At 41.4% G+C, this 25,245-nt stretch overlaps 1 protein-coding gene across 8 annotated transcripts in view; it reads right to left on the bottom strand.

Annotated features, from left to right (window-relative positions):
- The window catches only part of cspg5a (chondroitin sulfate proteoglycan 5a), a 63,427-nt gene that overhangs the window by 18,808 nt on the left and 19,374 nt on the right, over positions 1-25,245 (bottom strand). For all 8 annotated transcript variants that reach the window (XM_030749882.1, XM_030749885.1, XM_030749887.1 and 5 more), the window contains exons 2-3: positions 20,590-21,598; positions 3,407-3,595 (exon numbers count right to left, since the gene is read on the bottom strand). In XM_030749882.1, the coding sequence (XP_030605742.1) occupies positions 3,407-3,595; positions 20,590-21,598 (1,198 nt within the window). The remainder of the gene's footprint in view (positions 1-3,406; positions 3,596-20,589; positions 21,599-25,245) is intronic.

Below are 25,245 nucleotides of genomic sequence, written 5' to 3'. Positions count from 1 at the left end.
CAATAAGTGAGAAAATGGGCATTTAAAGCAGCATGCTGCCTGAACTTTTGGCTCATAGGGACATATAACTCATTATTTGAAACTTTGGCCATGTTTAATGAGGGCAATCCACCACTGTAGCAGTATAAATATGACAGAAAATAAGGAAAAGCAAACTTCTGGTTTCACAGGACTCAGTACACCCTGTGATTCAGTGGTTTCTAAACTGGAGTAATCATTTTCGGTGTGATTTTTATCATTGTGGAGGAAATTTGGCCCACTCTTCTTTACATCATTGCTTTAGTTCACTGCGGTTTGTGAGCATTTGTTTATGCACAGTTCTCTTAAGCTCCCATCACCGCATTTCAATCTGGACTTTGATTCTTTTCTTTTTCAGGATCATTGTCCTGTCCATTGTCCCGACAGCCTCACATATGACTCTAGAGTACTTTGGTATACAGAGGAGTTCATGGTCGATTCAGTCACTGGCTGCAAAACAAGCCCAACTGAATCACCAACCAAAATGTCTCTGCGTGTCATGATTATGGTTATGTTGCTGCTATACTGCTGCAGAAAAGCAACAGGTTCCTTCGTCCTTGAGCCAGGCATCGAATCTCCTCTGCTTTAAAAATTCTGAGTCATTCTTTTCTGAAAACTTAACTGTGAGATGTAAGAAGTAACTGTGAAAACAGCAGCCTCCACAGCCCTCTCTGTGCCCCTGTGACGGCCCCATGCTATCTGTTACTCCACCTGCTTTTCTTCTTTCATGTTTCCAGAAAATTTCAAATATGTTCTGTTCTTCTGCTACGAGCTGCTGACATTTTACAAAAGCTGCTCTCTGTTAGTGTTTTTTTTTTTTTTTTCAGTTCCTTCATGGTCATTATCTGTTTCATTGTTTCCAAATATCTAAATTAAAATTCTGCAACGGTTGTTTGTAACATTTTTCATTAAAATCTAACTTCAGGATTGAACTAAGTCCTTACACAAGAATAGAAATTCTTTCTCAAGTAAAATCAAGTTTGAGCTGTTTCAGCGCCCTCAAACTAATTGGAGATGTTGCAGAGCTGCTTTCCAAACAGGAGGCAGGGTCCCTCAGAGGGTCTTGGCCCTGTCATAGCACCTGGTAAATCTTTGTCATACTGATAGAAATTCTGTTCAGTATTTTAAGTTTTGCCTCCTGTTGATCAACAGATTTCATAGTCTAAATATTAACCACAATCCTTTTCCTCTCTAATTATTATCCATCTCTGACTTCATCGCTTGCTGAGAGCTGCTGGTCCGAGGGCCTCGCAAGCTCAGACCTTTTAGATATTCCCTCTCCCAAGCTTATTTTCCCTTCTGCTCTCTCTGCGTCCACCGCTCGGTGTCTGTCATTCTCTAAACTTCACACAAAACACAAGCTAGGGCGGCACTTTGGCCCAAAGGTAGCGCCAGCCAAGAAACTGTTTTCTGCTTGAGCCATTGATGGAGGGTGTAATGTACCGAAACTGAGATTCAGTGACTGCCTGGTAGCTGATAATAAATCTGCTGCATCATATAGCCTAAATGCCTCAGTTTTTATTTATTTCTTTTGATTGATCTTTTAAAGTTCAACAAATGAAATAACCAAAAGATGATACACAACAGAGGAGGTCTCATTTCTTCCTCAGAATTTCCTTATTTGGTGGACTAAAAATATCTTATGTCTTCTTCTTGAGAAGCTCTTTAGCGTTACCATAACTATATCTAATAAGCAGAGGCCGGCAGTGTTGCCAGACAGAGTGAAGCTAGACTAAACAACTAGATAGTTTCTTTTGAAGCTGGAGGAAGATCCATTATTTAATAAAAATGGGAAGATAAAGAACTTCCAGTTTTTGAAGTAAAAGGAAGGTTTTGAGGTTTTGGATTATTTATTATGAATGTTGAAGTGTTGGAAGGGCAAAAAAGTTCAAGTTTAATGTGGCCAACAGAACCAGGCTGTTTGGAATTTTTATCACTTCGATATTGATATTTACTGCTGCTATTTTATATTATTTATTAGTACTTATATCAGTCACACATGCTGGATCAATGCACACTGTCTACTCCAGGGGCAGCACGGTGGTGCAGTGGTTAGCACTGCTGCCTCACAGTTAGAAAAACATCTGGAAGGTCTGGGTTTAATTCCACCTTGGCCCAGGCCTCTCCCTCTCTCTCTGTGGAGTTTGCACGTTCTCCCCGTGCTTGCGTGGGTTTCCTCCCACATTCCAAAGACATGCACTTACTGGGGTTAGGTTAATTGGCTACACTAAATTGCCCATAGGTGTGAATGTGAGTGTGAAAGGTTGTTTGTCACTCTGTGTTAGCCCTGCGACAGGCTGGCAACCTATGACAGCTGGGATAGGCTCCAGCCCCCCGCGTGACCCTGAACAGGATGAGCGGAAGCGAATGGATGGATGGCTGTCTACTCTAGATTAGTAGGATAATACTGAAGCCTGTTGCATCGGCTCTCATTTATATTTAGGGCTTTTATCTAACGCCTACTTTTGGTTCACGTGACACTGATTATGATATAATTCAAGTTACTTTATGACTATGTGCCCTTGAAATTTGGTTTTGTGGACCCAGCTGTGTTTGTGTAATGTGAATCAGTGGGGGTATAAAATTCTATCTAATTAGATAAAAGACTGTCCAAAGGAGTTTTTTTTTTATCTCAGAAATCTTAAAAAAGACTTCCTAAGGAGCGTTCAGAACAGTAGTTTTAGTTGGGAAAATCCCTTATCTCAACAGCTGTGAAGCGCCCCGGTGAACTTCGTCCTTGAGTTTGTGTAAAAAGGAACTGGTTAGTGGAGCCCACAGTGGGTGGGTCTGCAGGTTTCAGGAGATGACACTTTATGCAAATGTTGAGGGGTCAGAGGCAAGTGGGTAGTTGCCATCTTCAGGTTGTAAAAATGATGCGCCTGCTCTTTGTCGGGCTACCTTTGTTCTTCCTCTGCTCTTCCTCTTCTCTTCCTGTTTCTGCATCTTTCGCTGTCTCTTTGTTTCTCTCTTTCCTTTCCTTTTGTGTAACCAATATGTCTAATAAACAGCCTGCACTGGAGCCTGCACATCCCAGTGATTTTTTTTTGGAAACTTTGGTTTTAATTGAATTTTATACAGGAATGAATCTACTTCATTTGGGCCAAAAAGGAACACGGGGACCCCTAAAACCACAACCCAACAAGCTCAGCTTAGCATAAAGACTGGGAACAAGGACAAAAAAAAAAACAACTGGGTTGATTCCTTTTGAAGAAAAAGTGACACCAAATGTTACTTTTGGCAAGAATCAGGCAACCCATTTCCAAATATGTAATAATTATATTTTTAGAAAAGTATTTAAGTATGCTTATGCTTTAAGTATGCTAACTTAAAGTAATCAATTGCTGCAATAAATGGGGAAAACTTTTTCAGACTGTTGCCGTCTCCTCACCTGCGCTTACGCAACTTCTTATTCTCCGTCTTGAGGACATGGAGCTTCTTGGCAAAGCACACGATGATCATGAAGAGCAGCAGGACCACCAGAGCTGAGGCGCCCACGGCCAGACACATCACCTGGAACTCAGTGACCACCGACTCGCAGCGGGCACCCTTGTGCCAGATGTAATCCTGGACGTTACACCTGAGACAGAGAAAGAGGGTTCAGAGTACAGGTTGAGAGAGAAATGGAGTCGGGTAGAATTAAATATAGGGAGAAAAATGTGGGACGAAGGAAGGAAACAGAGCAGAACATAAAAAGAGGGAAGTTTGGGGAAATAAAAGAGGGATGATAAGCAGAGAAGAGTGTGAAATAAAATGAGTAGCGAGCAGAAAGGGAAGAAAAAAGAGATCAGTGAGTTAAAATCATTTTGTGTGCCTGTCAGTATCACTTTTTATCCAGTTATAAGTCAAACATTTGGCTTTTAAGAAATATTTAATGAACGCACATGCTTTGAATGCCTCCATGCTCAAAGTCTCTTTATAAATGTTCAGGATTTCCTCTCTGCTTCTGATTATCTTTAATCAGAAGCAGAGAGGAAATGTGGGAATTCAAAAAGCTCCTTACATGCTGCCAAAAGTCCTTCAAATATTCCACAACATGATGCATGTTACATAAACCTTTAGTGTGAAGCCATCTACCGAAGGAGCGTTTGTCGCCGGCAGGTTGTGAACAGCTCTTTACTGAAAAAAATATATAAAGTCATCACTACGTGTGTCTGAAAATAGAAAGTGAAAAAGGAAAAACAGCCTGAGGTGATTCTTTTTTTATATAAATGCACTCACTGTCACACAGAAACACACACGTACACAGTCAGAAAAGACATCAGCGTTTAGAACATCTAAACACAATACATATGGGCAGCCACGTGTGGATGTATATCATGTGCACGTATGTGGACACACACACACACAAAAACACACACAGCTGCCATCCAAGTCCCAGACTCCCTTCATAGCCATTTGGCAGAGTTCGGTGCCTGCCCGGGGACATAAACGACAGGGGCAGATGGCTTTGTCTACAGACTGTACGGCAAGTAAAATGGCCAGACTATTTCACCACTTAATGAGGACTGTGATGCTGCAGAGAGACACAACCTCACTGCCGCGCATGCAAAAATCCAGCATTGAACAGAACTAAAAAACAATTATCAACAATTCGGCTAAGGGTTATTTTTGTTTTAAAGATATAAAGGACTTTTGCTCATTATCTTCACTCTGCTGGGTGACTTCTAGATTAATTTTGCTCATTTGTTTTCCTGCCAACAGTTAAATGTGGAGATCAATATAACTAATGTGTGTGTATAATTCACAGAGTTAGAAGCATGATGCATTCCGCTTAGTGGAGCTACCCCGGCTTTGTCAATTTTAAAAACACGTCTAAACTCACAGCTTGTGCAAAAAAAAAAAATTGCACCCCTCAAAAATGGCAATTATGATCCAAAAACAGCCATTCTCTGAACACAGACACAGGAAACCCTGTTCAAACTGTCTGATGTGTGAATTATTATCGTGCAGTCCTTACGCTGGCTTCCCAAGTGACTGTACATCTGTTGATTAGGTGTATTTCTGATATTTGGACAGAGACAGACTAGACTAACTGTTTCCAGTTGTAACGCTAAGCTGAGATAATTGCATCACTGACTTAGGTAGACATGAGAATTGTGTAATTTATTTTAAAAATCCAAATAATCTTCCTGGAAATCTAGATCAAGAAAAAGCGATGCTGTAACCTTAATTAATATTCTCTCTATGGTGTCCATTTTTGGATTTTGGATACCAGGGTGAACTACAAGGCCCGTTAGCATGATTGTTAACTTCTGAAGATGTTTTTTACTGCAAAATTTTCCTTTTTCTGTGATGCAAAGCAGGACTTTCAAACTAATATAATTAGAACTGTCTTTTCAGTTCTCTGATGCGACAGAAGAACATAATTCAAAAACAGATTTCAATGTTGTGTTTAAGAATCTACAGACATACACAAATGCAGGCGTGTTAAAGTAATTAAAGGTGCTGGTGGTGTACAGGCCCTCTGACGGAGCGCCCTACATGCTAAGAAGGGTTCTTTCACTGGCTGACTTCCTGTATCCTCCCTGAATCCTTGATGCTTTTATTTTTCCAGCTGAAGGAAATGCTGGCAACATGCCAGGAGACATTGTGAGTTTGGGCATGTGTGTGAGAAAGAGAAGCGATGAAGCCCGATATCTCTTTTTTTTTTTTTTGTAGACTTCGCTGCATTCAATCTCAGAGTGTTTCTGCATTCATACAAATAAGAGGTTTATGTAAGATGGATAGAGGGAGGGTGTAGGTGGGGGAGGAAGGGATGGATGCATAAAGGAGGAAGGCGAGCAAAGATGTGCTAGTCACCATGGCAACCCAGCTGAGCGGCAAACAGAGCAGACGTGAGGCTGACATGCCATCAGACACATGCATCTGTGCTGAGTGGTCCAGAGGGACACCATTCTGTGTTAGCGGCCAGTTCCACATTTATTTTCTCATGTTCCCTTCATCCCCTGCTTCTCCTTCTCTCTTGCCGCTTCTCTTCTTGAAGATTTCTTTTCTTGTTCAGTGGCTCTCTGTCCCTCCACCCCGTCCACCCACCACCACCACCACCCCATCTCTCTTGTCTCTCCTTCCTCCTCCTCCCTTCTGCACTTTGTCAAGCCCCTCCAGCTGAAGTATGTCTGTCCTTTCAGTTTGTGCAACTGTATTTTTTTGACCGTATATTGACACAGCAGTCCAAGCTGAACGTCGTGATCTTGTCTAATTGTAAAGGAATGAGCGAACCAAAGCCAGCAATGACCTTGACTGTGACGAATGTTATTCCTGTAAGCCCTAAAACTTAATCAATCTTTTAAAAAAAAAAGAGAGCAGATTTAAAGCTAACAGCCCAGCTTGTCTGCAAGGCTGTAACTAGGCTAAATTCATTAGGATACTCAAAGGCTAAAAAATCACTGCTAAGATATTTTAAAAAGGTTCCATTACAATGACGTTAGCATCTTTGTTTATTGTGTTACCATGCTAACGCTTGTTGTTATGAACTCACGCTCCTGCCAACACATTCTCATCATAGCCCATCAAATACTGAGGATTTGTCGGAAGCTGCTAGCACAAGAATACACACAAGGTGTCCTTTGGCATTGGTGCTTTAACGCAGCAGCTGTGCTGATATTGAACAACTAATGGTTATGTATGAAAGAGGGACTCTTCACCCAGGAGACGCCCAGGAGACATCCTAGTGAGATGCCTAAACCACCTGAACTGGCTTCTGTTGATGTGGAGGAGTAGCGGCTCTACTCTGAGCCCCTCTCAGATGACTGCACTCTTCACCCTATCCCAAAGGGAGAGGCCCGCCGCCCTTCAGAGAACGCTCATTTCCACCACTTGTAACCTTCTAATTTTGTTCTTTTGGTCACAAACCAAGGCTTGTGAGGGATGTAGACTGACCAGTAAATCAAAAGCTCTTTTACGCTCAGGTCTCTTCACCAGACAGACTGGTGCAGCGTCCGCATCACTGCAGCCGTGGCCCCAATCAGTCTGTCAGTCTCTTGCTCCCCTCTTCAATCACTTGTGAACAAGAACATGAGATACTTGAACCCATCCCTGACCCGGAGTGGGCACTCCACCCTTTTCTGGCTGAAAACCATGGCCTCAGCCACGCCTGCCCCTTCACACACACCACAACCTGATGAAGCCAACAGGACCACATCAAAACAGAGATGAGATTCTGAGATTACCAAGGTAGAGGCCTAACACCACTTGGCTATGCTTAGAGCCCAACGCCCACTGGAAATGAGTCCGACTTATTGCCGGTAATGTGGACCAAGCTCTCTCCTCTCAGCCCCAACTGGTCACAGAAGGTGACCGCCCCTCCCTGAGCCTGGTTCTGCTGGAGGTTTCTTCCTGTTAAAGGGAGTTTTTCCTTCCCATTGTTGCCAAATGTCTGCTCATAGGGGGTCATTTTGACTGTTGGGTTTTCTCTGTATGATTATAGGGTTTTTACCCACAATAGAAAGCGCCTTGAGGCGACTGTTTGTTGTGATTTGGTGCTATATAAATAAAATTGAATTGAATTGAACATAGAACATGAAATCCAGCAGTAGCTTGATGTAAGTTTTGTTATTGCTGGGTTATCTACCATAAAAAAAAAGAGACGTCCTCCCATTCTCTGATTTTGTATTTTCAACATTTACAATTGAAATGGTTACGTTCCTGAAATCCATGCCATGAAGACTTCAAAACATCACGAGTGATAATTAAGTATTAAATAAAAATGTTTTAAGGTTTGATTTCACTTGGGATCAGTTATTTTGTAATTGAGGGCCACACAATGTAGGAAAAAAGTATTGAGAGCTGAACTAACAGCTACCTCCACTGTTTTTTTGTGGGCTTTGTTGACAGTAAGAATGACTCCAGCTTCCTCCATTAAGATTGTTGGAACACAGCTTAACAAGCTGACACAGGAGGAAACAGTTCTTGACTGAATTTTAAAGACAATCTTAAGGATTGGATTTCCTCTTCCAAAAATCTCATGTCCTTAGCATCTGCAAAGAGCAGAAATCAAATTGGAAAAGACTCCTCATCAGGGAGAAAAAAACTTTTACTGTCAAATCTCCTTCAAAAGCACCCGACTCCACTCTGGCTGAGATATGACAGCCAGCCTCCCTCATTCCCAATCCTTCCTCCTATAAAACTTCCCACACAGCCCACAGCCCTTCCCATTGTGTCCCACAGCAGAGTTTTTTTTCCTCCCTAACCCATCATTATCTCCCTTGCTGCGGCTCACCACCGCCGCATTTAAAGTGACGTTGTAGCCTGGGAGGAATAAAGAAGAATTAGACTTGGGGGCAGCCTGAGCCACATTACAAAGAGCTAACAAATCCTCTCAATATTTACCTGATTAGTTTGGCCCGCTGGGCCGAGTGAGGCAAACAGAAAAAGAAAAAGAGTCTTTATTTAACTTGCAGAGGATGACAATAGCACAGAATGGTTAATAGGACCTCCTGCCAGCTTTAATGAAGAGTAATGGAGGGTGGAGGAGATGAGGGGGTAGTGAGAAGTATGTAAGAGCAATTCAAGATAGACAGATTGGTCAAATAAGAGCTTGCGCTGGTATATACTCAGATCTTTGACACACTGGCATAAAGTACCTAAACAATATGGTCTAACTTGGTTACCTCACAACCAGATGGATCCAGTGAAGACCTGTGATGAACGAATTCAATGTTTAGCATTGTGAATCTTGTGCTTCCCCCCCTTTTTATTGTTTAATACCCACTTACATGGAAAGTGATTGTTTTGCAGTGTGTGGAGAGAGCAACCAAAGGGGAGATGTGTATTTTATCAGGGTCTTTGGAAGGTTAGGGAGAAACAACCAAACAAGCCTTACCTAAAAGAGCTGAATTTGGAATGACGAGGGAGCAAAGCTTGGCGTTTCCTGAATATTTTATTACAAGTCCCAGATTTGCATGTTTTTAAGTATTGTTTTCCTTGAAACAAAACATATTTTCTGATGCAACAACTCCGGAGTGAGAAGGAGGGGAAAACTGAGTCACCCAGAAAGAGGTGAATCTGAGAAGTAAAGGCCAAGAGAGGACAGGAGAGGGTACAGCATGCTGCCTCTGAAAACTATAAAACACAAACGTTGATACTTATTTAAATATTCTCATTTTCCTAAGGGCTTTGGGTGGGGCCAGGCAGAGGGCAGGATTAGAAAACTGGAGCTGGTTCTAAAATCTGTGGATGCAGAGTTTAATCTAATCAGATCAGAAATTCAGTGAAGATGGAGAGTAAAATGATTTCTTTGTTTTAACAAAGGAAAAAATGTCTGAATGGGGTAGAATGATGTAGAATAAATGAAAAAAAGCTTTCTACTTCACCAGTGCACTGGAAGAGTTTACTCTCCGTGAACAGGACTGTGCAGAGGTTTCACACAGGTAAACAGAAACACATCAATCCAATTAATAATTGTTGTGAAGATCCTTTGATTTTAAAATAGCACCAGTTCTCAGGTAGTTGACTAATAGGTTGTACCTTGGAGAACTTTCCACAGCTGTGAGGCTGTCTCTTCATGTGATCTCATTCTGCTGATGTGTGAAGACGGGTGTTTGAGGATAGTTGTCAGGCTGCAGAGTGAATCTAAAATCAATCTGAAGCCTCCCTGATGGTACTGAATGATGATAATAGTGAAATGCTCCAGTTTAGATATGTGCCAAGCAGAAACTCCAAATAAATATATTTCTTTGGGCTGAGAAGAGAACATCACCGACCTCATAGACATCGTGCAATAAAGGGTTATAAAGTGGCACAGATGAGTCTTTGCTTCATTTAGATTGTTTGGTGTGTGGTGACTAAATTGTGGTGATAAAACCTTTATCGAGGTAGGAAAGAGTTTCTTCCCTACCGTTGTCCCAGAAACTGAGCACCATCTCTGCATCTGGCAGGTCAGCACTATTAAACTGATGTTTATGGAAAATCTTAAAATAAGCTATATCAAGCTTTTCATACACGAATGCAATGATTGGTAGAATCAATTACTGCTTAGATTTAGTCTCACATTTATTAATAAAAAACAGTCTTGGTTTGGTTTGTTACAAAATCAAAAAATAGAAAATATTCAAAGTTAATTGATTTTTTTCTTTGTAAATTTTAATAAATGCTTTTATATGTTCTCTGCTCTCTCTCTCCATCTGAGCACCCGTTAATGATTAATAAACAGACCTATTTATGTAACAGAATAGCTTATTTAGCTGAACTTTTCATGGTTTCAATAAATTGTTATGAACTTTTTGTACAACACCATACAGCTGCAAGTCTTTATCATTCAAAGCTTGCTGGCTCTCCTGCTGTTGATTAAGCACATGAGACACATGCTTATAGGACAGGGGGGGAACAGATTATTAAGACAGGAGTCTGTAGTACCTGCAGTCTGCAGTAACACACTCATGTCCAAAGGACTGGGCAGCTCAACAAATGACACTAAAGACTCTGATTTTGCAGCCCATGCCACCTCAGTTTACAAACAGGCATTGTTGTATTATTTTAGGCCAGATGTTTTTTCTCTTTCATAATCCATCCTCCTAGATTTCCCTGAGGCATCACGTCCTCTGCAGTACATTCAAAACCAACCAGCTTAAATTAAACATCACGACATCAGCTTGCATTATGCAGATGAAACCATTATAATCTCATTATCAGCCACAGGGGACTAAAAACTGGACCATCCAGAAAAGGTAAATCTCAAATATCATAACATAATGAATATTTCACTTTTGGTAGTTGAAAAATTTGATGAATTCATAGCTTAAAAACAATTTTAGATACTTAGAAACACTGTATTGGGTGACGTTCCATTTTTAGGGTAAAGCTAGGCAGCCACACATATATTGGTTCATATGCTTGCCCGCTGGGAACGTCTACAAAGCAAAAATATAAACATCTAATTAAGCACATTTCTGTTTGCTTGTCACATTTACATATAATTTTCTGCAGAGTTGTTTGACTCTAAGTGCTCAGCTTCCTGCTATTATAAATAAACAGAGGCTGGTTAACGCTGCAAATGACTCGTTCAGCACAGATCTGCAGATATGAACCAAAACCTATTTACATAAACCCCCCCGTTTCCCTGGAGAGCACCCACACGTGACTATAAACTGTAAACCAATTACAGGTTTGCAGATGTGTCCAGTGTCGCACTGACTGTCAGAATTACAATTGGGGGGGGTGGGGGGTGCACTGAAAGCTCCTCTGTTTGTGACCCTGAAAGGAATACAGTAAATTAGATCAAAAGATGCTCTGGGTTTCCCAAAGAGGCTGACAAATGGATTTATCTTAATGCAAATAAATAATGAAATGAAACTTTTGACAAAATCCACTCACAGTACAGCCACCCTGCAGCATTTATTCCTGCAAAACTGCCACAAAACCTTTTGACAGTTTCAGTGCAGTTTGTGTTATTGGATCTGAGAAGAAAAAAAAGGTGAAGAGCTACCATATCAGCTGTGCTGCATTAATTACTGTGGCTCCATGATTCTAAGCTGAACCTACTTTGTTGGGATGTATACAAAGGTGCAAATTTAATTCATTACACAGTTATTTCAGGTGCTCACACTCTAAGTGGATTTTCTCATATATTTATTTTATTTTATTGGTTTATATGATTGCAGATAGACTTGATTTTAATGGGTTTTTGCTAACAAACAGCAGGTGCGCAACTGCATTTTTGCTACTTTGCACTGAACTGAATTTTGTCAGTTGCAGTAAAGTGTAATCATATTCTTGGATCATCACTTCCTTTAGGTTTTGGAGGTGGTTTGTACAAGGTAGGTGCATTTTTCTTTACGTAAGAGAGATGCAGACTTCATATATAAGCAGACCTGTTAGTATGATTTCATATTTAGATCTTTTTAACTTCAAAGGGTTAAATAAATATCCTTTGCAATAGCAGATTTGGAATTTAATCAACTCTGTGAGGAGTTGTGGTTGTATTATGTGGAAAGGGCAAATCGATCACAGAACACATAACAGCATTAATTTTGCTAATTGAAAAGTGCAGAAGAGATTATTTACGCTCCGCAACTCTTTCAAAATAAGAGCATGCAGGAAAAAAAAAAAGATCTGATAACTCTGAAATGCTTCAATAGTTCATCATACATCATGATTAATAAAACCTGGAGTGGATTTGCACCACCCCAGTGCAGTGTTTGTGTGTGTGTGCATTTCTGTGTACACACAAGCTAATAATCAAAATGCAGTTAACCTGCAGCTACTTGAACCCAGCCAAAAACAAATTTGTGAATATGTATGTGTGTGTAGCCAGCGACTGATTATGTCAGACAAGATTTTTGGCAAAAACAAACTGTCTGTTGATGTGTGCGTGTCTTTTTCCCCAGCCTTCTTGGCAGCTGTAAATCTCCTGTGTGTTTGACCGCTGGCCCGCTGCTTCCATGACCCCCACGCTCTGTGACTCTGAGGTGATTCCTAATACACCCATAATCCAGCGTGTGAGAGCATGCGCGGGTTTTATTTGTGTGTGTTTTTGTACATCTAAGTGGGAATTGTGTGCGCTTCCATGATCTGATCGTGAAATCTAAAATGAATACAAACTGCTGTTGGTGCTCAAAGCCTCACTTAATTAAATCAAGCTGCAAGACACACACGCACACGCGCACACACACACACACACACACACACCAGTAAATTCGACCTGGCTCGCTCGAGTCATTTCCATACTGGCAAACATTATAAGGTTCTGACTCATTCTCTCACTCAGTTTCCCCTCAGCCTCCTTTTTTTCTCTGTCCACTTCTCTCTTTGTTTCTGTCTCCTTTTCACTTCCTGCTGATAGTTTCTTACTCTCTTTTCTCCTCTTGACTCTTTTGATTTCCTTTTTATGTCACTGTCTTTCTCTTTCCACCTATCTGCTTTCTCTACCACAAACGGCACATAAACACCCTCTCCTCATCCCTTGCTCTCCCCTCTCTCAGTTTTCTCATCTGTTTCTCAGAATATGGTCCTCTCAGTCCTGCAGTTCCAGACGAGATGGTGATTTATGGCAATAATTCTGTCAGGTCCCATCAGTCAGGAGGACAAGGGGAGCCAGCACCGGAGATGCCTCAGATAGCTTAAAAAAATAGAATATCCCATTGCGGTGTGTTTGCAATGACTGAGGTTTAAAGTTAAAATGAAAGCAGTCATAAATGTGTGTGCAAACCGAAGATCACATCAAGATGTGATTTTCTTTAACTGAGTAAATTTGACCAATAAATATGTGAATTTAGCTTAAAAGAAAGTGACAGCTCTGATGTGTGTTGTGCCTCAGCTTGCTAATGACAGACTCAGTGAGTGTGTCTGAGACAGCTCTCCAACTGAGCTGAAACTTCTCAGGAACTCCACTTTTATGGTCTTCCATCTGCTGCCATTTTTGTTGTTGCTGAAACATCTCCAGTCTTCAACATTTAAGGCTTAAAATATGTATTTACATCCTTACACGCACACACCTTGAATCTGAAGTACAAATGTACAGCTTGAAAACAGGGTTCCTCTAAGCAGCAAAGGCTAAATTATTGATTTTGAGTCAATAGCCTCGATCAAACTACTGGTTCCTATATGTCCCAGTCGTGGTACTTCACTGAAGATTTGTCATGGCTCCTGTTTTCCTTCTCTCTCTCTCTCTCTTTGACTGGTTAACCACACTTTGTGTTTTCAGGGGCGGGACCCACTCCAGCTCCTGCCTGTGAAGTTACTCACCTGTTTTCTATCACTGATCCCTTCTTAAGAAGAGGGAAGACTCGCAGTCAGCGCTGGATCGTACACTACAACCAATTATGGCCGTGCTCCCCTACTGCAAACCTTTTGCTCAAGTGGTTTTTCTGCTTTTGACTTACTGTTGCGTCTCCTCTCTGCACAGGATACATGAGTGAGTTGGTATGAGGGGGAGAGGAGTTGTGTTTGCTCCGGAGTTGCTCACTGGATTGCCCTTCCTGCCCACTTTTTCCTTGTAAAATAAATCTGTTTAAGTTTACCAGTCTGCATTTGAGTCTCATCCCTGATGCAAACCATGACAAGATCCACATACTTTGAACTTCACATTTTCCAACAGAAACAGTGTTTTCATTACACATGGTTTTAATTTGTTGAATGCCACCTGGTACATTTTATGTGGGCTGCTTAAATCTGCTGTTAGATGCTGTTCAATTTGTGTTGAGCAATGTGTGAAATTAATTCCATAATTGCACAAAAGTAAAAATTATTCATCCATTTTTATAGTCTTCAAGAACAACTTAGAAGAGATATTATGACCCTTGCAAATAGAAGTTATTTTCTTAAACCAAGCACACATTGGATGTGCCATATATTATTGCATTTGACATGCAGCAATTTAATCCCACAGCACTTTGCTGTAAAGGCAGAAAAACCAGCCAGAGGTCAGAGGCTACCCAGTTATCATACAGTCAAAGGCAGGGTACGTCCTGGACAGTGAGACAGACAACCATTCACACTCACATCCACACCTGCAGCCAATTTACAATCACCACTTACCCTAACAAGCATGTCTTTGCATGTGGGAGGAAGCTAGAGATAATCTATACCGGCACGAGGAGAACATGTAAGCTCCAAACATTAAGACCCTCATTAATCAGTTATTAGTAACCCATAATCATCCATCCATCCATCCTCTTCTACTTAATGCTTTTTCTTTGTTTTTCTATATTTGCAGTGATTGCTATATCACCATCAGCAGCTGCTCCTTGGGAAGTGCTGATGAGAGATGCTGAGATAGGAGTTAACTTCCTTCTTAAACCTTTGTCTATACCTAATTGTGACAATATCTTGTGGTAGACAATTCCACAGGCTCTTGGTAAAAATTACCTTCTGTGACCAGGATTAATCACAGAACTGGAATGCCTGGCCACTGACCGCCTGGTACACCTTCTGATGATTTGAGCTGGAGGTACAAGCTCATTGACTACGTAATACGTTCTATGGGAGAGAGTGAGGGCTTCCACCTGTTGCCATTAGTCCAAAGGCTGGATGGACATTGCATCTAGGGTACTTGTTAGAGATCCTTATTGCTCGTCACTGTATGGCATCTAAGCAGGTAAGCCATGTAGCTGATGCACCCATCCATACTGAAGAAGCATATTCCATCCGAGACCTCACCATGTTTTTGTAAATGGTGCTTCTCTGAGATGGATTGAGATATCTAGAAACTTTTCTCAGGAGACCCAAGACATTTGCCTCCATTTCAGACAATACAACCCTGCAGGGGGGCTTGGACCTATCACAGCTGCCCTAGGGAAAGAGGCAAGTTATACCCTGGAGAGATTGCCAGGGGCTAATACAAAGACAGATGTTTACACTCATATTGACACCTATGACCAATTTAGAACGAATGATTAACCTACCTTCATTAACTCCCACTATCCTTGGACTGTGGAAGGAAGCTGGAGAACCTGGAGAGAACCCACACAGATACGAGGAGAACATGCAAACTCTACACAGAAAGGCCCCGGCCAGATGGTGGATTCTAACCCGGGAACTTCTTGCTGTCAAGCACCAGTGCTAACCACTGAGCCACTGTGCTGCTCATTCCCTGTAATCCCTGATGCTGAAAATGGGAAGCTTCTCACCTCTTCAGGTACATAACTCTATCTATAAAAGAGGTACGATGGGCAGGCCTGAGGTCAGTAAAAGCACTTCAAAGGGTCGTGTGTTTTACTGCAGAGGGCCAAAGGTCCAAACATTCATCCCCCTGTAATTGAATTGGCCCCATGAATAAAGACACTTCAGTCCAGCTGCAGGCACCAACACACACACACACACACACACACACACACACACACACACACACACACACACACACACACAGATAGACATGTACATGCAAACTCAGTCACATGTGTAATCAGGCACACGCAATCATGCCACACACACAGAGGAACATATTGGTCCTCATCTGTGCCAGAGCTCTATTGACCCACATTGAGCTTTTGCCCAGCAGTCAAACACCTCTCAGCATCTCTCCAGCCCTCATCTGACTCACTCTCAGGAGGTTCATCAGTGCTACTATCTGCTGACTGAAGCCCAAAATCTGCCCTAAATATCTGGATCACACTGTCCGCTTAGCGGGAGCTTTTTAGCATCGCTGAGTGAGCATTGCTCCATTTCCCTATCAGTCAATGATATTTGTAATCTGTTGATCTGATGCAATAGAAATGATTATTTCTGAGTCCTGCCCAGTCACCAGCTAACTGTGTGATGCATACAACACCAGCTCATCCCTGTGAACGTTTGTATGGACCGCTCTATGGACGAAGTGCAGTTCAAAACCTGAGGCCACGCAGGATGCACATGTGCCTGGAAAATAAACTGGATGCTTGTTGTGTGTATAATGCGTATGTCCTTATGCTTGTACTGTTTTCGACATTAGGGTTTCTCTTTTTATGTTGTTAAGCCAAACACAGTAAACACAGCATCACTTCCTCTTGCTGTCAGGAGGTTGCCATCATGTTTTATAGTGCACGTGTGGATTGTAGTATGGAAGTGCGTGCTGACAATAAATTAACCCCAATTTTTTTTTTCATGTCAAGATCAAATTTGGTGAACTTTAAATGTGAATTCACATCATTACACAAAAGCAAACCTCACAGACAATGATGACCTTTAAGAACCGAGTACGATCAGAGCATCTAAAAGAGACGAAGCAGTTTTTATGGCTGTTGTGCACCATCCATCTTTGTATAGTGTGAACAGCTGTCACAGCAAACAGTCTATACAAACCATACAAGTAGATTAATTTTTTTAAAATAAGTGTCTACTTCACAACCTTAACAACATTCCAGCCAGACTGCTAAGTGACATTTTAAATTTGAGTTCATCTTCAACCAGATATTGATTACCTGATTGATTCCTGGGTCATCCCCAGTAATATATGTATAAATATTTGAAACGTGAATGCTTGGATTGATATGGAGTTTTGTGCCGTTAAGTAGACTTTGATGTAACATCATTCAAACTGGACATTAATCAGCTATCTTTGTCATGTCTTCTTTACTTATACAACACTACTTCATGCAGTACATTTTCCCCATTGAACAGTAAGTGAAATTAAAGAATAAAATCCTTTAATATTGTCACAATAAATGTCTGTTATTTCAGGGGAGTGAGTCAAAGGGCAGCAAAAAAAGAAGTCGTGACCAAATGGGATAAAAGCCATCAGCCCACATCGATGGGATGTGATGGGGTCTACTGAGATAAAGTTATCTGAGGACATAAATCACTGACCTTGTTACTTTCATTTTTCCGTTCAGAATGTGACATTTTTGTTGGAGTTCAGGTGAAGTTTCTGTGTTTTTGGTGAATGTGAATAAGAGTAATATTTTCAGCTCCAGTCATGAGGCTGATCACCGCTGTGCATACATTTGCATGTCAATCAATGCAGCTGTTCGCTAACTGGAAGTCTCTCCTCAGTGATTGGCTGGTTCATTCATTTCTTGATTAAGGGAAATCTGATCTGTGTAAAATCAGCCACAGATCAGACATCATCAGAGATCATAAATCTGCTGTGGCTGATTTTTGTGTGGTAGATTATAGTTTTGGTGTAGCCATTTTCCTACAAACTCTTTCCATCTACTTCTAATTCAGTAACTGCCTACAAATCCCAAAAACCCTTTCAATAGGCTTAAGACTTAAGTTTTGTATGTTTGTTTGCTGTTTTTAAATAAATGATAGAAGAGAGAAATGCTACACCAGCATACAAAATTACCAGATTTTGTGATGAAATTATTTAATTTCAGCTATGATCACATTGATTTTGACAGTTCATACCATTAACCTTTTGCGAGCTGCCTTGACAGTGCTGACCTTTGAGGGAACGACACATCGAAGAGTTCAAAACTTGAGGAGTCTGATGCAGCTTAGTGGCTGTGCTGGTTGTGGAGACTGTTATGAATGGTATGAGAAAGCCCTTAAAACATGGTTATCCCAACTGTGCTTTCATCAAATCAGCCAAGCTGCACAGAAAAGAAGGTCAAACACAAACTAGAGAGAATAAGAATGACAAGAGGAACAACATTGTCATCCATTATGTGGCAGGCTTGTCAGAGAAACTCAGAAGAATTTTCTCCAAGCATGACATCCCAGTATTCTTCAAACCAAGTCACACTTTAAAGGATAAACAGGTCCATCCCAAGGACCCCCCCCCAACACAAGATAAGCAACGTAGTGTATCCTGTCCAGTGCAGTGAAGAGTGCTCAGGCCTCTACATTTGGAGAAACCAAACAGCATCTTCACAAACGAACGGCACAACATAGAAGAGCCACCTCGACAGGACAAGACTCAGCTGTACATCTGCATCCAAAGGTCGAAGGTCACTCTTTTGAGGATTCCAACGTTCACATTTTGGACCGCGAAGACAGATGGTGTGAAAGAAGAGAAAAAGAAGCATCTATGTCCACTGTGAACAACTATCTCTGAACAGAGGAGGTGGATTAATACACCAACTTTCCCCTCCTTACTGTTCGGTCCAGAGCTCCCTCCCCAGGCGCCTCAACCCCCCATTCACACTTTTGTTCAGGTGACCTCAGTAGGTCACATGAAACAATGAGACAAAGTCCCAAATTGGTTTCACCTTAAACCACTGATTGTAATGACCCATACCTCCTTTCACACTTTGGCGCATGTAATTATGTACATGAACAATAGGGGGGTTTAGATACCTGGATTTCTCCACAAACGTCTTCAAGAGACAAAAAGTCTGGTCGCCATTTTTCCAAGCTCCAGTGGCTACTATGACCTGGATGACTGAGAACCTACACATACATTTCGAGGAGCACAACAACAACAAATCTGAGGTGTTGCCTTGGCCTCCAAATGCCTCAGATCTCAATCCAATCGAGCATCTGTGTGAACAATCTGCTCCATGGAGGCCCCACCTCACAACTTACAAGACTTCTTGGTGCAGATACCACAGCACACGGTCTGGTGGTATCCCTGCCTCAGTGAGTCGGGGCTGTTTGGGCAGCAAAAGGGAGACTAACACAATATTATGCAGGTGGTTGTAATGTTATGCTTTATAGGTGTATTTGTTGTCTCACCCCTCTGAAATGAGAATAAAGCTAAGTGGGATAATTTTTGTATTCACTTGCATTGTTGCACTTTATTTATTTTTTGTGGTGGTGTCCTAGTGTCACATTTTAATGCACATTTGTGAATGGCCCTAATCTAAAACAAAACACAATTTTTGTTCTTCAACCTAACCAAATAGTTTTGGTGCCAAAATATGAAAACTAAAGTAAAAACAAAATCAAGCCAAGTGCAGAACTAAGAAACAAGGGTGTCGTTTCCCAGTTGACAGTTTTCTGATTTATATCATTGCCACTCTCATGTCTCCTGCCTCCTCCTGCATCCAGTATTGTGACCAAATCATGACCAAAACACCAAAGCATACCTTGTTTTTTTGTTTTTTTTTAAAGATGTTAAATCAAGATTCTTTGAGGATTCTGGAAAGACCTTCACAGTTGGTGTGAGGGCTGTCAACATCTGTCTGGATTTTTGAAAAGCCTATCTTATTTTCTGAAAAGCAAATGCTTAACTCTATGAACCAAAGTATATATTGCACAAAGGGGCGTAAGCCGGGGGTGGGATGAATCTTGTCCTTTAAAGCTCAATCACTTTCAAAATTTAAATTAATTTGTCCTTGTCTCACTGCAGACAAGTACTTATTCTTCTGCAGACCCTGGATGTGAGTTTGGCATTGATCTCGTCTTATTCTTATTCTCTTTCCCATCATTGATCCTTCTTATTCTATTCAGCATTATTTCTGTTGTAATAATAAAGTATTAGAAGTCAGAAACACTATTGAACAAAGCACGCGTCCCCTTCCCCCCCTGTTTGCAGCAGCTCTAATCCTGAACCTGGCGTGCTGATGTGGTGAACTCTGGTGTAGCTCAAAGATTGAAACTTTTTGATCCACAGATGCACTCTGATTGTTGACGTTCGGCCCTCATTTTGACCTAAAAGTACTCTGTAGCTCACACTATATTTTCATAAATGATGCCCTTAATCCATTTGACTTTTGAACTCCACCTAGATTCATCACCACAGCAACCCTATTGGACCGAGTCCTGAGGAAAGTCGTTAAAACAGTTTGCAGCCGATGCCTGGAAGGCAGGTCATTTTCTAGTGGTTATGGCCATGCTAAATATAAGATAGCGTCTAATTCACAGTCCATGATATGGATCTGAGTGAATCTTTATCTGTGTTTACAAAACCTTGCTTTGCACTTTCTGAGTATGTGTTTTTAAAAGCCTGTTTATAAGAGTCTGCATGAAGTCCAGCTCTCACAAAGAGAAACCAAATATCAGGCATGAAGCCTGGCAAATGGGGGGACATTCCCTCATAAAACGCTCTTGTAATGCACTGTTTTTAATTTTGTCTCTGAGCTTTTCCACATGTTTCTAACCAGAAAGCAGAAAACTAAACCAACTAATCAGATTGCACGTCGGTGTCTGTAGCAGATGCTGCAGAATATATTTAGTGATCGTTATAAATGCAAATAAAAAATATATAAAAATGCAAATACTTATATATAATATAAGTATATGCTGGTGTCACTGAGTGATCATGGTGTACCATACCTGCAGAAAACCTCCACGCCGTCTAGCTGGTAACACTGTCCTCCATTGAAGCAATAGTTGGGCAGCATGTCACACTGCGAGCGGCAGCTTCCGTTGATCATCTGGTAGCCCACACGGCATCCCTTTGGTAAGGCTGCTGGAGTTGCTGCCACAGGGACCTTTGGAACAGGAGCTCTCACACCAGGAAATGACCCCCCAGGGATGAACGAGCCAGACCCTGGAAGCTGGGGCTTGGAGCGAGCAGGAGACCCAGCAGCCAGTCGGAGATCTTCATCAGTCTCATAAGCATCAGTTGTGGTGCTGTAGGCGTACTCATCGGTGGGGGACATGCTGTCGTCATAGGGTGTAAGGTAGTCATAGGTGTCTGGCATTGCCCAGGAGATTGTGTCGCCACCTTGCAGCTCATGGACCGATGATGAAGGTGAGGCAGGGGCTAGGTCTAGGTTGCGCCCACGAGAAGAAGGGTCAAAGAAGTCCACGTGACCAACATCAGGGTTAGTGGGGTTAGTGGGGTTAGTGGGGTTAGTGGTGGTTGAAGGTGGGGCAGCAGTTGTGGTGAAAAGCTGGTCCAGGTCAAACACAGCTGTGTCCTCCGTCTCCTCGGTGTGGATCCAAGGTGGGTCAGTGTGTGGAAGACGTGCCTCTTCATCTTCCTCCTCCTCACCCTCAACAACTTCCTGTCTGCGTGGGTTGCTAGGCAACAGGTGCTCCGTCTCAGCTGAGTCAGGGATGAGCTGGGGTGGAGCTGCCACACTTACTTCCTCTACTGTGGGAACCACTGTCTCACCAAACATGCCGCTGCTCTGTTCCTCCTCCTCGCCGCCGCCGCGGGGGATACGACCTGCCCTTGGGGTCACAGTGTTGACTGGCTCAGGAGTGGCCGGGCTGTTTATTCCAGTTACCGCAGCGATGAATTTGTTGACCTTGATTGGCCCTTCCTCCTCAATAAGCAGGGAGGTGACGTTGGCCGCGCTGTCCGGCTCAGTGGCATTGGTCCCAACAATGTTTCCTGCAAAGACACAGAAAGAAGTATAAACTTAAACAAAACCATGCTTGTTAATATTCATTTAAATATATATTTGCCTGGATGGTAACGATGACCTCAATCTCCCAGGGATCCCAAAAGGCCCAAACTCACTGAGCGTGTCTTGATTTTGGGTGATTTAATTCACAAATACATGAACCACTTAGTCACATCAACAAATAGCCCCATTATTAGTTCATTTTGATGTTTTGTGCTCTACATGTATTCCTACCCTACGTGTTGTTTAATGAAATTATTTTTAAAAAAAGGGACCCAGCAGGCTGGCGACCTGCACAGGGTGTACCCTGACTCTTGCCCTATGACAGCTGGGATAGGCTCCAGAAATAGAAGAAAAATGCCGATCCCAAACAAGTCATGATGTCAGAACTATTACTATGAAATATTAAACCAACACGGGATTAAAATAGGGGGTTGGGAACATATCAGTGAAAACATCACCATCCTTTTTTATGTGGTCTATTCCTGCAAGTTCTTCAGCAAAAAAAGCAAATTAGTACAAACTGAATGTTTACTTAGGGGTATCTAACACCGGTGTAGCGTATCTGCCACCAGGAGGCCTAAAATCAGATCACGTTAACTACGAAACTAAAACAGTGAAAACTTGATGGACTGAAAACAAAAATATATTCGCAGCTTAACAAGAAAAACTGCAACATCTGCTGTTGATTAACTACATACACATTCAGTGAGGATTCAGCTGGTCCTGTTTGCTCTTTCCAAAACATTTCAGTTTCACGCACCAGTGGTACACACACACACACACACACACACACACACACACACACACACACATTTACAGAGACCTCACAAAGCTGAACTCTTTTGCCATTACAGGATGAACAGAGTGGGCTCAAGGAGTCTGGCTGGTGCAGCAAATTAAAACGAGACATGATTGGCTGTATTCTCATCCTCTGGTCGATTACTTCATCTGAGGGTGGCTTGTTGAGTCATGCAGAAAGCTGCTTTGCTGCCGCTCCCTCTTTGGATTAAAGGAATAATTCACTAATGTATTTGAATGGTAAAGAGCTGGGATTAGGGATTACGGGACTGGAGGGCGGAGGGGATTTGGGGGTGCTCTGCGGGTGGGGGAGGTGATGATTTTGGGGAGACGCAGACGAGACAATGTCTCGACAGCTGTAATAAAGAAACCTAAACCTAAATTTGTAACACTGACAGCGAAGAGACTGATCATCAAGAGCAATAGCTGCGACAAGCTTCTTTCTAATTCAGTGCCATGTCTGTGCTCAAGTGAAGCCTACAGTGAGACTCACAGCCTTTTAACCTGTTGTAGAAAAATCTAAATTTTTCCTGTCAGTAACATATGAACAAGTATTCCCTGAGAAGTCAGAGAGCTATGCCTTCGAGCTAGAAAAACATCGTCCCCCTCAATTCCCACATCTCCACCTTTTTCAGTGGTTCACAAAGAACGTCTTCAAAACCTCCTGACAGTCAGTCAGATACAATCTTTAGATAAAGATGGACATTTCCCTCAAATCCTCCAATACAGATGATGGCAACAGGCTTCCCAGGTAACCTCCAGATCTAAAATCCTTGACAACCAGTACTGGATACTGTCCAATTACTGTAACACAGATTGAAAAATGTTCTTACCTCTGCTCTCACTGACACTATCAATGTCATGATACAGCAAATAATTACCACCAAGCAGCTACTGGACATACATCAGATCGTTTAGTATTGACAAAACGCAGCAAAACATGTTTTGTTTGTTATATTTTCCCGTACCAATAACAGCTGAGATATAAGTCGTATCAGACTAAATTTGTTACAGTGAAGGTTTCATTTAGTAGTCTAGTTCATTAAATTTCCCTAGCTCCGACTTTCTGGTCAAATGCAATAATAATGTTCCAGTCAAAAATAATTTTTCACATTCAGAAGATAAGGTTTCTTAATTAACTGACTACTGGTATCAGAGACCAAAGATGTAGTCAGCTCCAATAGAATGACTGGACAACATTGTGCACAATCGCATTTTAATAAGCACAAGATATTAAAAGATCCCTCTTTATGACATATTTATCTGAAGAGAGATCATATCTGCTTTATAAAAAAAGATCACATCAGCCTGGTGTTTTAATATAGAGTCTGGCTGCAGTGTTCACCATTTATTATCTGCACTTATAAAAAAAATGTATGTGTCCTGTTTGGACAGGCACAAATTCATGTCACTGAGGCTGAGGGTCCTTTTTTCCACCACGATCGCCACACAGTGAATAAATGCACTCTTGGTCCTGTAAGGAGCTTTGGTTAACAGCCTCCTCCAATCTGTGAGGATCTTTGCTGACTGTTGTTAATCTCAGATGGTGAGGCCATGGAGATTTTAATCTCAGCGTGTCTCCATTTACACAGTGAGAAGTTCATTAAATATCATGACCTCCACCAAAGTTTTATGACTATGACGTGATGTCTGACTAAAAAAAATAAACACACACACACCCTCAGATAGTCACAAGCTACAATCTAATACTGGTGTCACTTTACAAGTGCAGAAAAACAACCATAAAACCAGCTCTGCTTACTCATCCAACTTAAGTTAGTGGTATACAGGACATTTCAAAATAATTTAATAAACATTTTAAAAAATGCTAAGATTTTTTTTTTTCCAGTTAATCCATCGGATGACGAAGATCTTGGAACAGCTGCAACTACTGCCTCTCAGCTGTATGTCTCCGCCAACTGGCCAAGCTACTGTTTACATCCACATCAGTCCAATCATTTATATAATATAGGCTCCACAGACATCTTGCATATCCACCACAGTTTCAAGGTGGACACCCAAGATTAGCGTCAGATTCAGGTATCAGATCAAATGTGAAAAATGGTCAAAATCTCACTTTCTCTTCCTAAATTTTGGCACCAAATAACGGTCATTTGATTCAATTCAATTTATATCGCACCAAATCACAACATCAGTGGCCTCAAGGCACTTTATATTGTAAGGGACTGTGAACTCAGGTTACTAAATGAATACAGCATGCCTAATCCACATCAGTGTAGGACACATTTCGAGTGAGAGGACGAGCAACATTATTGCTGTTCATTGTTACTTCAATGCTTCGTCAAAAAACTAAACAAACTTCTGGCTTGGAAAGGTGACACATTTAAAATATTTTGTGCAGAAACACTGAAAATATTTAATTACTGAAATATCTGAAAATTGCAAATGTGTAGATGGCATGCTTAATTACGGAATAATTACTAAAAAGGACAAACAATGATAAAATAAGGGCTTAGTATGTAGATAAATAAATATATACATGATAAATTTAAAAGGTTGTAGAAGTAGACTGATAAATCCACGGTTTAGGATTAAAGATGTCACATCAGTACTTATAAGCAGACAGCTGGGGTCATAAATGACCCCCATTTGGTCACTTCAAGGTTGAAGCTGTAATATTATGAGATTGCTGCCTGTTGTGTGTAAGTTCAGTGTGCTCAGTGTGCGATCGTGAATACCTGCAAATATTCCCTCAGAATCACCATCAGTCACTGCTTATCATTCTGCTAAATAAGATCATATTCATGCAGGATATCACACACCTTCAAAGAAATAATGCAATACACCAAAATAAACCAATACAAATGAATTA

This window comes from Archocentrus centrarchus, chromosome 16 (genome assembly GCF_007364275.1).
Source record: "Archocentrus centrarchus isolate MPI-CPG fArcCen1 chromosome 16, fArcCen1, whole genome shotgun sequence".
NCBI lineage: Eukaryota > Metazoa > Chordata > Actinopteri > Cichliformes > Cichlidae > Archocentrus > Archocentrus centrarchus.
This window is presented reverse-complemented; position numbering and strand designations above follow the sequence as displayed.